Source organism: Sorex fumeus, unplaced genomic scaffold (assembly GCF_029834395.1).
Source record: "Sorex fumeus unplaced genomic scaffold, SorFum_2.1 ptg000029l, whole genome shotgun sequence".
Taxonomy (NCBI): Eukaryota; Metazoa; Chordata; class Mammalia; order Eulipotyphla; family Soricidae; genus Sorex; species Sorex fumeus.
In genome coordinates, this window is record NW_026606086.1 from 11,675,630 (window position 1) to 11,694,604 (window position 18,975).

General features: G+C 44.0%; 1 protein-coding gene across 1 annotated transcript in view; it reads right to left on the bottom strand.

Moving 5' to 3' along the window:
- Nucleotides 1–5,772: 5,772 nt before the first annotated feature.
- The window catches only part of RAB27A (RAB27A, member RAS oncogene family), an 85,978-nt gene continuing 72,775 nt past the window's right edge, over nt 5,773–18,975 (bottom strand). Inside the window, exon 8 of the mRNA XM_056115597.1 lies at nt 5,773–8,197. Within this exon, the coding sequence (XP_055971572.1) occupies nt 7,999–8,197 (199 nt within the window). The 3' untranslated portion in view covers nt 5,773–7,998. The remainder of the gene's footprint in view (nt 8,198–18,975) is intronic.

Here is an 18,975-nt window from a genome sequence, read left to right on the forward strand (position 1 = left end):
GGCCCAGTAACATCTCCCTTGTGAGACTCGTTACAGTGTTTGGCATATTGAATGTGTCATAGATAGTGCCCTGCGTAGCTTGCCAGGCTCTCCAAGAGGGGCGGGGGAATCGAACTCGGGTCAGCCAGGTTGGCCGCATGCAAGGCAAACGCCCTACCTGATGTGCTATCACTCCAGCCCTACATGTGTATATACACATGTATATATACATATGTGTGTATGTATATATACATACATATGCGTATGTATATATGTGTATGTGTATATATGTATATATGTATATATACCTATGCGTATATATACATATATATGGGCTGGAGCAATAGCACAGCGGGTAGGGACTTTGCCTTGCATGCAGCCAACCTGGGTTTGATTCCTCTGTCCCTCTCGGAGAGCCAGGCAAGCTACCAAGAGTATCCCACCCGCACGGCAAAGCCTGGCAAGCTCCCCGTGCCATAATCAATATGCCAAAAACAGTAACAAGTCTCACAATAGATACATTACTGGAGCCCACTCGAGCAAATCAATGAACAATGGGAGGACAGTGCTACAGTGCCATATACATATAAACATATTCGAAGGACCTTCCCCCACTCCCGAAGTCCAGATCTCCCCAAGGTGATCTGTCCTCTTACTGCACTCACAAGCGTGTCCCCTACATAGACTATTGTGCTATTTTTGTGTCTGTCTGGATTTCACAAGATAACTTGACTTCACGCGTTTTTTTCAGCTTTTGCTGCTACCTATCTCCCTTAACTGAAATGTGAGTTCCACGAGGATTGGGGGTTTGGCTTGCTGAGTATCCCCAATCCCTAGAACTTTCGGGACACAGAAATTAGCAGTGTGGCACCTGTGATAGAGAAGGTATCACTAAGAAAATGATGGCTGGAGGAATCAGTCGGGATGGGAGATGTGTGCTGAAAGTAGATAGGGGAACAAACATGATGACCTCTCAGTGACTGTATGGCAAACCATAATACCCAAAAGTAGAGAGAGAGAAAGGGGAATATTGTCTACCATGGAGGCGGGGGGGGGCTGGGAAAGGGGGGGTATACCGGGGATAATGGTGGTGGGGAGTGTGCACTGGTGGAGGGATGGGTGTTTGATCATTGTGTGATTGTAACCCAAACATAAAAGCTTGTAATTTTCTCACGGTGATTCAATAAAATTTTTAAAAAGAAAGAAATTAGCAGTACATGGATAGTAGTATATTCATAAGTAGTTCACTATTAGAAGTATAGTCATCATGAATACTTAGCATTCTTTTTCACAATTTAGGCGATTGTTAGACGGTATTCTAAAGAACGCCTCCACCCCTTAACATAATAAGCTATATTGATATGCTCTTTATTCAGAGAAAAAAATAATGATGCTGGATTAGAGTTTCAAAACTTAGTGGATAACACCAAATGCTTTCCAAAAGTTTCTCCCTGAGCACTCAATAACCAGATGCTTTCTTCACCACATCATCCTCAAAGGTCAACTTTGCGATCACTAAAATGTTTTCATTATTGCATTCTTCTTCTTTTCTGATTTGGGGGCTACCCCCAGCAGTGTTCCTCACCTCCTCCAGCTCCTTGCTCCTTGCTGGGGGAATATCCACAGAGATGTGGGGGTCCTGGGGAGCCGCAGAACAAACCCAGGCCTCTGGCATGCAAATTACATGCTCAGTCCTTCGAACTATTATATGTATCTTTCTTTCTTTACAATCTTGGGGCGTGGGGACGCTTGCACACACATTCGCTCTCGCATTCGATCCTTGGCATCCCATCTCGTCCCTCCAGCCCGCTGAGAGTGATTTCTGGGTGCTGAGCCAGGAGTGACTCCTTAGTAACGCTGAATTGCTCCCAACACACAAAAAAACTTTCCAAGGGACCCAAAGGAATGACTGGGAGGCTTACAACACAAACCTCGAGGCCTTGCAAGCTCCGAGCTCAAATTCCTTTCGAAACACCACCTGCGCTGCAGACCTTGCAGCCGGCTCCTGCCGGTGTCCCAGTCAGCTCGCAGCCCAGCAGCCGGGCATGTGCAAGCACATCGCAAGACAAAACTAGCAGTGGGCCAAAGAGATAGCACAAAAGGGACGGTGCTTGCCATGCATGTGGCCGACCCTTGTTCCATCCCCAGCAACCTATATGGTCGCCACGCCCTGCCAGGAGGGATCCCTGAGACACCGCCAAGAGTAACCCCCAGCACAGCCGGGGCTTGTACCCCAGCCCACCAAAAAGAGGTGAGCAAGCGCGAGAGCCAGGCAGTGACACAGGCAAGCGCTTCTGCCAACTCCCCAGTAACCCTGGCAAACACGCCAGCCTGTGCGCAGGGTCTAGAGTGTGACCCCCGAAGCGCAAATAGCTCCAAAGAGCGTCAGCCTCAGGTGGAGGGATGGGGGGCAGGAGGGGGTCTCATGTCTTGGATGCTAGAGGTTCCCCTGCTCTGTAGCACTGTAGCACTGTCCTCCCATTGCTCATCGGTTTGCTCGAGCGGACCCAGTAATGTCTCCATTGTAAGACTTGTTGTTACTGTGTTTGGCATATCCAATATGTCACGGGAAGCTTGCCAGGCTTTGCCGTGCGGGTGAGATACTCTCGGTAGCTTGCCGGGCTCTCTGAGAGGGGCGGAGGAATCGAACCTGGGTCAGCCACGCCAGCCGCATGCAGGGCAAATGCCCTACCACTGTGTTATAGCTTCCCCTACCCCTTCAAAAAGCTTTCCCAAATTTTTTTTAAATTTTTTATTAGTGAAGCACCATGAGGTACAGTTGTAGACTTACAAATTGTTGTACTTGGGTTTCGATTATACAATAATTAAATACCCATCCCTTCACCAGTGCCCATTTTCTACCACCACAGATCCCAGTATCCCTCCCACCCCCCCATTCCTCCCTCCACCCACACCCCCCTCCCATCCCACCCTGCCTCTGTGGCATGGCATTCTCTTTTGTTCTCTCTCTCCTTTTGGGTGCTGTGGTTTGTAAAAGAGGCATTAAATGGCAGTCATGTTCAATCTATAGTCTACTTTCAGCATGCATCTCCCGTCTTGGGCGGATCCTCCCAACACCCTTTATTTGGTGCTCCCTTCTCTATCTGAGCAGCCTTTTCCCCTAGCATGTGTAGCTGGCCTCCAAGCCATGGAGTAAACCTCCTGGTACTTTCCAAAATGTTTGAGGTCTTTTTTTTTCTTTCTGAATTGCTCATTTATGTCTTAAAGGATATAAACTCTTTAGAGTTTTCTGTTACTGTTGTTTTTATCTGTGCTATTCAGGGGAGCCCTTTGCCTATGTTTAGAAATTATTTCTCAATTTGTTGATATGCCAAACCCAGATTGTGATGGTTCCATGTAGAAATGTTTTACTTTGTTCCTTTCCCAGAGTCACTCATTATTTCATGATTTGGGACTCAGTGTTTTTCTTGATACTTTAGGGCTGGAGCGATAGCACAGCAGGTAGGGCGTTCGCCTTACAAGCGGCCAACATGGCTGACCCGAGTTCGATTCCTCCGCCCCTCTCTGAGAGCCCGGCAAGCTACCGAGAGTATTTGATATGCCAGACACAGTAACAACAAAGTCTCCAATGGAGACGTTACTGGGCCCGCTCGAGCAAATCGACGATCAACGGGAGGGCCTTTACCTTTACCTTTACCTTACATTTCCATTTCAAAAAAAAATTCTTTTTCTAATTATTTGCCCATTGTTTGATAGTATCATTTTTCACATTTGAATTTTTTCCACATTTGAATTTTTAATTAAGCTGGATTTTTTTACTTAAGAAGAATCATAATATCATATTTCAATTTCTTTTCCAATACCGGATGCTGAAGAAGAAATCACCTCCCCCCTCTAATTCAAATGTTACTATTCAGGGTCCAGGGATGGCATCATGGCAAAGCATCTGTCTGCAAGCTTGAGACCTCACGTTTGATTCTTGGTGCCAAACCTGTTCCAGGCCCCTATACTCTTTGGGGTCCCCCTGGCACCCCAGTAGAATATGTGATCTCTATCACACAGGTATGCCAGCACAGCAGCTAAAGCACCATCAGGTGTGTGTGTCACCCACACAACCACACTCGTCGCAGTCATCAAGGGAGAAGAGAAGGGGATCCTTTCTGTTGAGGTGTGCCAAACTATCACAAGAAAATACTGCTGTCAGATAAATGAAATGCTGCCCTTTGGGACAATGTGGATGGAACCAGGGAAGTTTATGCTAAGGGAAGGATGTCAGAAAGGAGAAAGAGCTGGGCCCTAAGAAAACAGGACGAGAATGCTATTCGGGTCACCCAAAGAGGAATCAAAAGAGCTATGCTTGGATATCATGGTTCACCCAAGTGAGAGAAGGAATCCGGAGTTCCAGCCTCCATCGACGATCAAGAATCAGGGACGCTGTCTCATTTGCCAAGGTGTCAAAAACCAGATGGGCTGGAAATGTAGTGTGATTTAGAGATGACCACTGGACTAGAGCTGTTACCAACTGGATTCCATAGGACGTCAAAAGGATGCATGGCCACCCATCTACGAGATGGTCAGATTTCTTCGTCAAAACCCTGAACAAACGGTTTGAGGCTCTTTGTGTTCCTGAAGCGAGCAGATGCTATTGGGCTACACTAGCATGCAACAGGGACGAATGGAGACATTACTGGCGCCTGCTTGAGCAAATCAATGAATAATGGGATGACAAGTGATTTACATGCCGGTTCCAGAATGTTTCAGTCATTGGAACTGGTTGGGTTTGGGGGGGGGGGGGGGATGGTGAGAAGGGTCTGGGCCATGCCAGGGCTTAACTCCTAGCTCTGCACTCAGGGAACATTCCTGGTGAAGTTCAGGGAACAATATGGTATTCTGGGGATGAAACCCGGGTCAGCCACATGCAAGGCAAACAAACACCCTCTCCGCTGTACTGTCACTCCAGCCTCCCTGCAACATTTTTTTTCTTTTTGGGTCACACCCGGCAATGCGCAGGGGTTCCTCCTGACTCTGCACTCAAGAATTACTCCTAGCGGTGCTCAGGGGACCATATGGGATGCTGGGAATTGAACCTGGGTCGGCCGCATGCAAGGCAAACGCCCTACCCGCTGTGCTATTGCTCCAGTCCCTCATTGCAACTTTTTTAATAACTAGTCTTGCTGCGTCATCATCTCCTTTCCTTCCTTGTTATTTTCACTTGTTGTTTCTCACAGTTCCTTTGCAATTTCTCTTGCACTCATTTCTGAACTCACATTTGATTTATTTTTCCACAGAAATTTAAGCACTTTAATTGTTTTTAATTTTTAAAAAAATGTATTAAAGCACTGTGGTTTACAAAGTTATTGATAGTTGAGTTTTTAGGTATATAATATGTTAACACCAATCCCACCACCAGGGTCAACCCCCCCTCTCCACTAGTGTTCCCAGATTCCATCCCCACCCCAACCCCCACCCAACCCCCGCCTGTCAACTCGACAGGCACATTACAGAGTTTTAATGGTTGCCGCATAGATCTCGTGTTTCCAGTTCTGTTGAATCTGTGTTGAGTCCACATTTCTGTTCAGGCCTCCATCAATCCTTGTTTTGTCCATGGAGACCAACTAAGACTAGACTTCCTGCACCGTAGGGTTTCCACAAACATTTAGTAATGACCTACTTGAGTCAGCCCTTCATGAAGCTGTGCCCCTGAATTTGGTTTCCTGTAGCATTAGGTCTGAAACTTGATAGTACAGGAAATGGGACATTCCTACACAAACTCAACAGACTAGAACACCACTCTTGTATTGTAACTTAGTTGACAACAGTTTTTACTGAAGATACACTTTATTTTTATATAGGCGTGTAAATAAAAAAAAATACACCAAGGCACAAATATATGGCACTTATATATTAAATTTAAACAAATTCTTTCCAAAGAGAATATAGGTTATTTATGTCAATAATTAAAGACATTTCTTGTGTGTACTATTATATCATGTACATGTTTAATCACATGCTTAAGGGTTACAGAATGTGTATGTTTAAACTGTGGTTCTTAATGCGCACAATATTTAAATTGCACATATGCTTGAAAGAACTACTGACTTCTTTTAAGCACACAAATTGACGGGAAATAGAAAATGTTCCCTGATGTGTAGTTAGAAAATTATGATTTGCTGTATTGAAATCTGAGGGCAACTTTGGAAGGCCCTGTGGCGGAAACACTACCGCCTTACCCTTAAATTTTCCCCTCAATGGAATTCACAATTCAAAGGTACATGACATTTCGGTACTTGACATGATTCATTTCAAGGACACAGAAGCTCTTAGCAGCCTCAATTTTTTTATGCAAGTGGTAAAAGACCTGAGGCAAAATAACAATAACAACATTCAATAAAAAGTCATTTGAAAATGATATGTAAGAGCAATGAATAATGATTTCCCAACACAGTTTTATTTTTCTAATTATAGTTCTGGCAAACATTTGCTACCACAAAATAACACTTCATTTTTTTTATTTGAATATGATGAGTGGCATTTCTTCCTAAATAGCAATTAAGTTCTTCTTAGGACATTTTAATCTACTTTATTTGCATCACTTTTAATAAATAGAAATATCCCCCTTAACATTTTATAATGACTAAATCATAAAGCATATATTAAACCTACTCTAATTTGGTATGCGCTTTGACAATGTAATAAAATTGAAAACTTAGGCCCATAAGTAAATGCTATGGTTCCAATGAAAAGGAAGTCATACACCACATTTTCTGATTCTTAGCTACAGTATACATGTAATTATTTAAATACAAGCATCTATAATCCACCAAGTAGCAAAGAGACATTTTATGTACTTAATTTCCTTAAAATAAAGCAGATTTAAAATATCAACAATACAAGATTATTGTTGTTGTATTTCAAATACAACAATACAAGCCTAATGGTGAGACAGAAAGTTAGTAGCTTACAAAATTAAGTGAAACTGCAGGCCGATGCCAGATAAACATCACAGATGTGAACAAAGAAGCTAAAGGTTTACTTATCACAAAAAAGACTTCAGCATAAGTACCAGTTCTATTCAGATGTGGCTGACATAGTGAAATATGAATACATTGGTGACAGTGAATTAGAAGCCACAAATCTAGTTCTCTGAACCTCAATACCCTTCAGAGCTTTGGGAACTTAGCAACGAGCAGAAACCCTCCTTCAGCTTCTTATACTACGGTAAGCAAACATGGCCCCCCGCACCACCAATCTCTCTCCCACCAGAAAGAGACAGTGGACTATAGTTGCTCAGTCCAGTCTACCCAAGATCTATTCATAGAGCATTAATTTGTCATCTCTTCATTTCTGAAAGAATCCTTACTTAAATCAACACTCGGGGATGTTGAACCAGCATGTATATATTCTTGTGAGACATTCGATTGGTTTCAAATAGATGATATTTCAATGATAGTACAAATAAGAATCTTTAAACTTGATTTCAAGGGAGAAGGTTCACAGGGTGGAGCACATATGTTGCATGCGGGACCCTAACACTGGTGCCGGACTTCCCTAAGCCCTACGGGAAGAGATCGCCAAGAACTGAGCTTGGAGGAACCCATGAGGACCACTCAGTGTGACTCAGAAACAAAAACTAAAAAAAAAAATCTGGATTCAATAAATATAGTTTTATCACTTTACCTAAGACCTGCATGTGTGATTCTTGGGATGTTTACATGAAGTCAGGTAATCTTGTTCTCAGCAATTGTATCTAATAAAGGTACTGTTCAGTGGCTATGGAATCCCAAATCCTTGAATGATCTATGTCTTGGGCTCAAGTTGTATAAAGGCACTTTTGGCTATGTGAAACCCCTGTCTAACACGTAGGTAGAATCTTAAAGAAATAGTAACAAAAGCTTCGATAAATTAATTGCAAAGCTCGCTGCCTCTGGGTAAGCAAAACTGGGATGGTGAGAAGCTATTTGTACACAATGTCCTTTAGCTTCTCTCTCTGGCCATACATTGGCCCCAGAGGAGATCACTGGTAGGGCCCATCCAAATTACGGCATAGCTCTGGACTTTTCAACAACCACAGGACCCTTTGGCCTTTTCTTCACTTATCTGGTCAGTAGACATGTGGCCATTGGATCGCACCACTCCTTCAGGAATCCACGACTTATCCACACATCTCTCCATTCGCTTCATGATCAGGTCCAGGAGCGTCTCAATGGCTTCGCTTATGTTTGACCCACTGGCAGCACTAGTTTCAAAGTAGGGAATTCTAGAAGACGGAGAGAATGACAAGAGACAGGTGTTAGAGAAAAAGGATGTTTGCCCTTGACCATTTATTTTAGAAAACAAGAAAAACACAAAATAGAGTACAAATATGCAAGACAGCTTTAAAAGCTGCCATCATTCAGTACAGGAAAAAAGTAAAAAGCATGATATAGTCAACGATCCACACCAAAGTCCTGATACAGAAGGAAAATAATTTTTAGCTTTTTTAAAAACTGAATCACCAAGATTTACAAAATTATAAAGATATTGAGTTTCAGGCATATATTATCCCAACACCAATTCCTTCACCAGTGTCCACTACCCTCCACCATTATCCTCAGCTTCCCTCCCACCCCGGCCTGCCTCTATAGCAGACACTTTTTCCCTCTCCATTGCCCTGTGTTTCTTTCCCAAACTTATTCCCCCGCCCCCATCCCTGCTCCAGTGACAAGACTACTAAAGACAAGAGCACTTCTCCTGCTCTTTGTTTCTATAGCCATTGGGTATTTGATATTCCCTAGCCCACATATGGGAGAAATCATTCTGAGTATGGACCTCTCTCTCGGGCTGACAAGAGAAGTAAAGTTTTTTTAAATACAGAGGGATGGGTTGGGGTTATCCCAGGAAGTCTTTAGGAGGCCTTAGAGCCCCTGTGAGTGACCTGTGATCCTCAGCCATCAGAGCAGTGGTTCAATATAAGAATCCAAGGATGCAGTGATGCTTGGGGGACCTTGTAGTATCGGGAATGCAACCAGAGTCAGCCACACACAAGGCACGTGCCCTAACTGCCAGACTATCTCGGCTCTCTGTCATCACTTTTGTAAAAATTTTTATTGCCACTTCCCAGATGAAGTGACTGCTTCATTATTCCTAGATAGCAACACGAACTTAGCTATGAGATTCCAATGCATTCAATTAACTATGTTCTACTAGTTCTAAACATATATTTTGTATGATTCTAAAAAGAGAGAAATCTTTCTTGCTGCATGGGAGAATGAGGGGGGGTAAGGGGCTGATAATAGAGAGAAATACAAGGAAGCCACTGTGTTTGCCAGAAGCGTTGTCATTTGGCAACTCTGGGCTGTATTCCTATATTATAAACTCGAAAACATTCTGGATTCAGCCACTTAAGAATTCCTCAAGGGCATTCATCTTAAGTACATTTGTTTTGTTTTTCAAGAACCTATAGTTCATACATAATTCGTTGGTTTGGGGGGCACACCCAGCAGTGTTCAGTCCTTACACTTGGCTCTGCCCTTAGAAATCACTCATGGTAGGGACTGGAGGACTGCAGGGGGGTGCTGGTGTAACTTGCAAGGTTGGCAACTTATCCACTATCCTATATCTCAGGCTCCTATGTGCAATTTTTACAGAACTCATTTAAAACAAGTTCAAACTCCAATCTTCAGATGTCAGTCATATGAGGGCCATGCCTTATACAGTTGAGTCTGCAACAGGATCATCAGGATTAACCTAAACTACACCACATTCTCCCAGCTTCTAGGTAAAGTTATGAAATATAGTGGGAAAGAATAATTTCCTCAAACTGTTTCTTTCCGTTTACCATTTAGTAAGACATCTAACCAAATGCTCTTAGATGTAAAAACTGCAAAAGAAATTTGGTTTAGTACCTCAGAGGGGAACGATAGCACAGCTGGTAGGGCATTTGCCTTGCATGAAGCTGAACCAGGTTCGATTCCTCTGCCCCTCTCAGAGAGCCCGGCAAGGTACCAAGAGTATCCTGCCCACACAGCATCCTGGTAAGCTCCCCATGGCATATTCGATATGCCAAAAACAGTAACAAGTCTCACAATGGAGACATTACTGGTGCCCACTCAAGCAAATCGATGGACAATGGGAGGACAGTGCTACATTGCTACTTCAGGGGGGCTGTGATTGAATTCACCGATGCATTCTGACATCACTCTGGGCTCCCAAATTCCCCCACTATTATGTGGCTGAGAATAATTGTTTTCCTTTATTGACAACTATAACAGTGACTCAGTTTTAAATGCTCCTTGCTCTTTCATTACTTCATGGCTAGGAATAGCATCCAGATAAATGCCTCTATAGATTTTCCTTAAAACTTCTTAGTGCTTTAACAGACTTTCAGAACTGTTCTGCTTCTTCCTTTCTCTTCTGAGATTACACAGCAGTTCTCGGGGGCTACTCCTGACTCTGCTCAGAGCTCTCTCCTGTCAGGAACTGGGGGTACCATAGCAGTACTGGGGACTGAACCGGGCTCAGCAGTGTGCAGGATAAGCACCCTACCCATTGTGCTCTCTCTCCAGCTTCTGCTCTTCTTTATATAACCAAGAGGCACATTTTGGTACTTGTGGATGTACCAATGAAGAGAACTTCATGTGATGCTGCTGATGCTGTCTTATTACCTACACATGGCAGAGATGCTGACAGAACTTGCAACTAGCCCCCTGCATCCAATCAGGCTTTACTCTGGCTCTTCAGAACAAGCTGAGGAACTGTCATCTATCCAAACACCCACTTCAGCAACCCACCAAGACTCGGTCACTGCACTCTTCTGGATGTGCCCATGTCCCTCACCCTCCTGGCGCCTACTCTGACCAGTGTGTCTCCACCTTTGTTCCCTCTGTGGCCCCATCTGGCCTCATTTCCTCCCTCTGGACCCCTGTTCTACTGACTGACCCCTAGTCTTGTGCTGTGGCCCCTCTTTTTGATGATTTTCACCTGTGGCCCCTTTGGAATATCTTGGCAGCCCACATGCGCCTTGGTAGAGAAATGCTACTGGAAACTATCGTGATCAGCGAAGAGTTTGTCAGGCAAACTATGTGGTTTGGGTGGTTATAATTTTCTACTTGCTTTTTGAGTGTGCTTTTGTTTTGGTGTCGAGCCTGAACCCAGATGATCCCCAGACAAGGGCGGCACACACTCTGCCAAAGTTCCATCCCTAGCCTTCAGGTCTTCAGCCAGCCTCGCCTGTCCATCACTACTTCCGGTCAGTTTTTTCTCTGCTCTCTTCCCCTGTGGCCTCAGCCATAAACAGAAGAGAATGGATTTTCCCATTCCCCTGGTCACATGCGGTATTTATTCTCCACGGGTGACAAGATCTCCGCTGAGGATTCAGAATTAATATACTGAGTCCTTTGGATGCTACTGATTTAAGTCCCAGGAAGAGTTTCCAGTGCCGTTGTTTTCCAGGAAATAAATGCAAAATTGAAAATTCTCAGCAGTTAAATACCTACATTTTCTTCAGCATGCTTTTCCCCAACTATATGCATAAAAAGACTTTTCATTTAAAAAAAACCATTACTAGGGGCCAGTGGGTAGGGCATTTGCTTTGGATGTAGATGATCTTGGTTCAATCTCCAGCACCTTGTGTGGTGCCCTGAGCCCCTCCAGGAGTGGTCCCTGAGCAGAGAGTCAAGAGTAAGCTCTGAGCAACCCTGGATATGGCCCAACACACACACACCCTACACACAAGCATCTGAAGAATGAAGTCACAGTGGCTTAAAATGTCTTCCTTGGGGGCTGGAGTGATAGCACAGCGGGTAGGGCGTTTGCCTTGCACGCAGCCAACATGGCCGACACAGGTTCGATTCCCAGCATCCCATATGGTCCCCCGAGCACCACCAGGAGCAATTCCTGAGTGCATGAGCTAGGAGTAACCCCTGAGCATCGCCGGGTATGACCCAAAAAGAAAAAAAAAAGTCTGCCTTGAAGTGTAAGACCATGAGTCCAGCCCCCAGAGTCTCTGCACACACTAAGCACGATCCAGGCAGCTCTGCCCGTGATCCCTGGTGCTACCAGCGATTTCCAGCTGCACCACAGCCCACTATGGTCCTCTGAGCCTGCAAGGAGTGATTATTGAGTGCAGAGCCAGGAGTGAGACCTGAACACTGCTTATGTGGACCCAAGACCCAAAAATAAAATAAAATATGGAGGGCTGGAGGGAGGTCAATGGCCTAACTTCATGCTGTGTTTGCAGGAGATCTGGGTTGGAGCCTTAATACCATATGGTTCCCTGAGCACTGCTAGGAGCAACCCTCAGGCACATAACCAGGCGCTGGCATTCCTATAGTATAACCAGATGCAACCCTAAACAGGACAGCTATAAGACTTGCCTTCCATATTCCTTCCATTTCCTTCCAATCATTAAAATGTACCTAGAGATAGAAATATGCCCTGCGATTTGAATTTCAGCTATAAGTTTGAACACTGAGCCGGTCAGTTTGTTCTAAAAGCACTGAAATCTAGTGGGTAAAGTTAGTAAAATATTTTATTTCCAAATCTTTTGGATTTGGGGGTCACACCAGGTGTGATCTGGGCCACTCTTTGTGGTGCTCGAGGAAGCACACAGCATCAGGGCTCGAACCCTGGTCTATAGAAGACAAAGCATGTGCTCAGCCCATTGTGCTATCTCTCTGGCCCCCAATCTTTCTAATGTTCAGTTTTGTGGGGTTTTTTTTCTTTTTGGGTCACATCCGGTGCTGCACAGGGGTTACTCCTGGCTCAGGAATTACTCCTAGTGGTGCTCAGGGGACGATATTAGATGCTGGGAATCGAACCTGGGTCAGCCACATGCAAGGCAAATGCCCTACCCACTATGCTATCGCTCCAGCTCCTGATATTCAATTTTATAAGGTGTTTGACATTTTTATCCGAACCTTTCTCTTAGAATGGTAGGAGAAAGGGTACCATCCTACATCTCATAGAGTAGGAAATGGGATAGTGAAAGTAAATGGCTTAGAATACATCTAGTGTCCAGCAAGTGTTTGATACATTTATTTGAATGGGGTTTTTCTCCTAAAAATAATATTATTCCCCTATTCCTAATCATTGCCAGGCAAAAACCAATAACCACAGAACGTGTGCTAGTGTTTTTTTTATCCACACGGTGGCGCCAAGGCAGCATTACCAGGAAAACATATCAGCAACCCTTTCAAAAATCATCCTGTACTGCTGTCTTGATATTAGCACTATAGAGCACTGTAGCACTGTCCTCCCGTTGTTCATCTGTTTGCTTGAGCAGGCACCAGTAATGTCTCCATTGTGAGACTTGTTGTTACTGGTTTTGTCCTATCAAATACGCCACAGGAAGCCTGCCAGGCTCTTCCGTGCGGGTGGGATACTCTCGGTAGCTTGCCAGGCTCTCTGAGAGGGACGGAGGAATCGAACACGGGTCGGCTGTTGTGCAAGGCAAACACCCTACCCGCTGTGCTATCATTCCAGCCCCTCTTGATATTAACAACTGCATAATGGCAATGTGGAACAGGAGGCAAAACAATAACACAGTGATTAAAAAATTCATCTCAAAATTTAAGAAAAAATAACATGAACGAAATGATATACAGCAGCAAATCATTAATGCGGCACATTACCATTTGCAATTTTTCACCAAGATTTTCAAGGTTGGGATCCACATCCGGCTTGTTTCTTTTTCATTTTAGTCCAACTGTAAGATCACAGAGTCTAGTTTGGGGTGGCCAGCAATGAAGGCAAGTGTATCTGACAGTGGCGTCAAGCAACCCTGTTTGGTAGACTGGTACCACATCTCACCTAGTTCGGACCAGTAGGACCCTGAATATTCTGTTGAGCTAAGCCCCCTGCAACACTAAACATGATCTGGACCCTAGAACACTAAACATGGTCTGGATTCACATCATTCGTGTGCAAATAACTTTCAAAAGATTTTTTAAAGCACAGTAGTATTGATTTTGAAAATAATATGAACACTTCTCAAAAAAACAGGAACTGAGTGTCCATATGGCCCAGCAATGTCACTTCTCAGCCTCTTCCCAAGGGCCCCAAAACACTATTCTGAAAGACATATGTGTTCCTATGTTCACTGCAGTAGCACTGTAGCACTGTCCTCCCGTTGTTCATCGATTGACTCGAGCGGGCACCAGTAATGTCTCCATTGTGAGACTTGTTGTTCCTGTCTTTGGCATATTGAATATGCCACGGGGATCTTGCCAGGCTCTGCCATGTGGGCAGGATACTCTCAGTAGCTTGCTGGGCTCTCCGAGAGGGACGGAGGAATCGAATCCGGGTCGACCTCGTGCAAGGCAAACACCCTACCCACTGTGCTATCACTCCAGCCCATTCACTGCAATACTATTCACAATAGCCCAAATCTGGAAACAAGAATCCAAGGACACATGATTAAGAAACTCTGGTACATATACAGAATACACTACTCGGCTAGAAGAAAAGATGAAATCATGCAGTTTCCCTCAACATGGATGAAAAGTAGCAGGTTATCATGAACAAAATGATATACAGCATTTTATATGTAATGCTGGGTGGAGTGAGTTGGAAAGAGGGACAGAATCAGAATAAGGAAGTGTTATTAACTTGTCCTTCATTCTAGCTACTCCTCCTCAACAGCCAGCAGTCTTCAGTGACATTCCTGGCCATTTCTTTGCCAGCATATAAAATACACTTGCCTTTCATACTTTCCTCCAACTCAACATTTTTTTCTATTTCCCTAAGCTCTGGATTAGGAACAAAGGCTTATGAAGACTCCCAGTTCTTCCTCAGGCACAAAGCCGAATGGGAAAGGGTATCCTGGCGCCACACTCTGGCTGAAACCCCGCTCTGTGTCCATCCTAAATCTTTGTCCAGTTGCTGTCAGAGCTGAGGGAATCAATAGGTGAGAAGTATTTTCTCCACAGGTTGGGTTTTCGTTGGTAATTCATGGAGCACATTTCCCTTGTCTCTGCACAGCACAGTTTGGCACCTACTGCATATTCTGTGCAGAAATGGTTCTGTCCAACTATAATGTCAAGGAAAATAGTAGCCATCACTCCTACAGAAGACATCGACTGAGTCTATGTATCAGTGGTTTTTTTTTTTTTTTTCGAAGGTTGTCTTCAACCCTCAGCAGGAGTCTGGAAATCAGACCTGTACATTTCGGGGCTACATTCCAAACCTACTGAATCAAAAAACTATGGGCTCAGCACTCACTGATTCTTTTGTGGGGGTTGGGGGGTCGCCACACTTGGCTCAGGGCTGACTCCCAGCTTGGCACTTGGAGCTTGGGGGACCATATGGGATGCTGGGGATTGAACGCAGGTTGGCTGAATGCAAAACAAATGGCCTCCCCACTGCACTAACAGAGTGATCTCCAGGTGTTTAGCACTTAGTGATTCTTACACCCACTGAAGCCTGGCCCACAAGTACCACCTGAAAGAACTATTACAAATGCTATATGCCACTTTCTCCTCTCATGTATTTGTCACTCATTATATAGTTTAGGGAAAAAAATTGGTTACTGTTGTTGGGAGGACACCCCCAGTAGAACTCATGGAAAATCCTGGCAATCTCTGTCTCAGGAATGACTCCTAGAAGTGCACAGAACCACACATGCAAGGCAAGCACCTTATCTTCCCCTCTCTCTCTTCTCTCTCTCTCTCTCGCCCTTTTTATAGGTATTTGAAGTATTTCCACAACAAAGAATTGTCTTATTTTTGACTGGCAAAAGCACAAGTGTGAATATTCCTCGATCTCACTCTTCTCTGATTTCATTGATTATATTATCTAAGATCACATCCTCAGATGCTTTGTTTAGTACTGGCTTATAAAACTTTGCCTTTTCACTGTTCACAATAGCCAAAATCTAGAAACAACCTAAGTGCCCTAGAACAAATGACTGGTTAAAGAAAATTTGGTACATCTATACAGTGGAATACTATGCAGCTGTTAGGAGAGATGAAGTCATAAAATTTGCTTAGAAATGGATAGACTTGGAGAGTATCGTGTTAAGTGAAATGAGTCAGAAAGAGAGGGACAAACACAGAAGGACTGCACTCATCTGCGGAGTATAAAACAATATAACATGAGGCTGACATTTAAGGATAGTAGATACACGGTACAGGAAGATTGCTCTATAGCTGGAAGCCTGCCTCATGAGTGGAGGGGAGAAGGCTGCTGGAATAGAGAAGGGATCACTAAGAAAATGATGGCTGGAGGAACTGGTCGGGATGGGAGATGTGTGCTGAAAGTAGATAATGGACCAAACATGATGACCTCTCAGTATCTGCACTGCAAACCATAATGCCCAGAAGTAGAGAGAGAGTATGGGGAATATTGTCTGCCATGGAGGCAGGAGGAAAGTTAGAAAGGGGGGATATACTGGGGAGATTGGTGGTGGGGAAAGTGCACTGGTGGAGGGATCAGTGTCTGATCATTGTGTGATTGTAACCTAAAAGCATAAAGGCTTGTAACTATCATGGTGATTCAATAAAATTAAAAATAAAACTTCGCCTGTTAAATCACTGTTTTGTTAATAAATAAGCTTTGTGTTACAATTTACACAAATCTCTTAACAAAAAAGAAAAATGGACAGGACTTAGAGGTCAACAGATTCTCAAAAATTAATTTTTTTTGACATTGAGCAGCATGCAACTGATTCACCCTTTCTGTTTTCCATTTTTTTTTTAAATAGTGAAACACCATGAGGTACAGTTGTAGACTTACAAATTTTTGTGCTTGGGTTTCAGTTATACAATGATCGAGTACACCAGTGCCCATTCTCCACCACCACTAATCCCAATATCCCTCCCACCCCCCATCCCCCCATCCCACCCTGCCTCTGTGGCAGGGCACTCCCTTTTGTTCTCTCTCTCATTTTGGGTGCTGTGGTTTGCAAAAGAGGAATTGAGTGGCAATCATGTTCAGTCTATAGTCTACTTTCAGCATGCATCTCTCATCCTGGGCGGATCTTCCCAACACCCTTTATTTGGTGCTCCCTTCTCTATCTGAGCTGAGTGTGCGGCTGACCTCCAAGCCATGGAGCAAACCTCCTGGTATTTATTTCAGCTATTCTTGGGTGTTAGTCTCCTATTTTGTTACTTTATGTTCCCCAGATGAATGCAATCTTTCTATGTCTATCCCTCTCTTTCTGACTCATTTCGCATTGCATGATACTTTCCATGTAGTATCACTTGTATGTAAATTTCATGACTTCATCCTTTCTAACAGCTACATAGTACTCCATTGTGTAGATGTACCAAAGTTTCTTTAACCAGTCATCTGTTCGGTATTGCTGGGTCAAATGGGAGCTCAGTTTCTAATTTTTTGAGAATCGTCCATACTGTTTTCCAAAAGGGCTGAGCCAGTCGGCATTCCCACCAGCAGTGAAGGAGGGTCCCTTTCTCGCTACATCTGCGCTAACACCATTTGCTTTTGTTCTTTTGATGTGAGCCAGTCTCTGTGGTGTGAAATGATATCTCATTGTTGTTTTGATCTGCATCTCCCTGATGATTGATGATGTAGAGCATTTTCTCATGTGCCTTTTAGCCATTCGGATTTCTTCTTTGAGAAAGTTTCTGTTCATTTCATTGCCCCATTTTCTGATGGCATTGGATATTTTCTTCTTGTGGAGTTCAACCAGTACTTTGTATATCCTTGAGATCAACCCCTTGTCGGATGTGTATTCGGCGAATATCCTTTCCCATTCTGTAGACTTGACTTTCTTTGTTGTTTTCCATTTTTGACTGCAGCTTCACATCTTCATTCTAGCTCCATGTGCTCCAGAACACACAGGCATATATTCCACATCTGCTCTAGGACGAGTTGTTCACTGTGTTGTTTTTCTGACAGACTCTATTCCCTAAGCGTATATAGATTTTAACGAACCATTTGTGAGCCAATGTTCCATTTTTGATGAATTTAAGTTAGAGTTTGCACAAGAGTAACAAAAATTCAAGGGCTGGGGGCTGGAGAGCGAATACAGTGGATAGGGCATTTGCCTCACACAACACTGACCCGGTTTAGCAGCACATATGGTTTCCCAAACCTGCCAATAGTAATTCCTGAGTGCAGAACCAGGACTAAACCCTGACCGCCACAGGGTGTGATCCAAAAGAGAAAAAATAATAATCACAAAAATTTAAGTATATTTGATAACACACAATCATAGGACTGGTAGTTATTCCATGAGCTGGACTATAGTCTGTTACATATGGGGGAGAACTCAGTAGAGTGCTGCCACCAACGAAAATGCTGATTATCAAAGATGACAAAGGTCTCTGTGCCATCATAGTTTTTTCGAAAAGTGGCAAACATCCCAGAGAGCTACATTTCACATTTTCTAAATCCTAGAGAAATTCTATTTGTCTTCTTCTACATTCTTTTTCTGTAGTTTTAATTATCTTATCAAAGAAGCTCTTCTCCCTCATTTTAATCCAACTCAGAATCTTTAGCTGTAACCCTCCCTGTGAACCATTCCTCAGACACTGGGAACTGGGCACTGGTGATAATCACACACACACACACTCCCACCAAAAAAAAGGAGGAAACTGGGCAAAATGTTGAAAAAAAAAAACCCAAAAAAGGAGAAATCAACCCTAAGTCCCCCCGAGTAGTTGAAAATGGACTCATGTGGAAGCTAACTGCCCTGGTCTGGGCCTCTTCTTTAAACACACTTGTCAAAAGTATGGTTTAGGTGAACGTCTCCATTGCTTCATCCCTCACTTCCACCTCACCCCCCCTTGCGACACAACTCTGGGCTTCAACACTTCCATATTCTCTGTGGCCTTTGTTTGACCCTTCCCTCTCTGCACCACTTTCCAGAAGAGCCTCTAGAGGCACAGTGGGCACACCAGAACCGTCACCTGTGGGCCTCACCCACTTCCACCTCAGAAGCACCTCAAGCACTGCTCTCAAGCCCAGGAGAGCTGCCAAACCAGTCATCTCAGCAGCACATTCCAAAATTCCCGTCTGGTTCAGGTCAGGGGAGTTGGAGGGTGGAAGGGAAGTCACCAACAGTTTGCAGTAGGGTGTTTGCCTTGCATGTGGCTG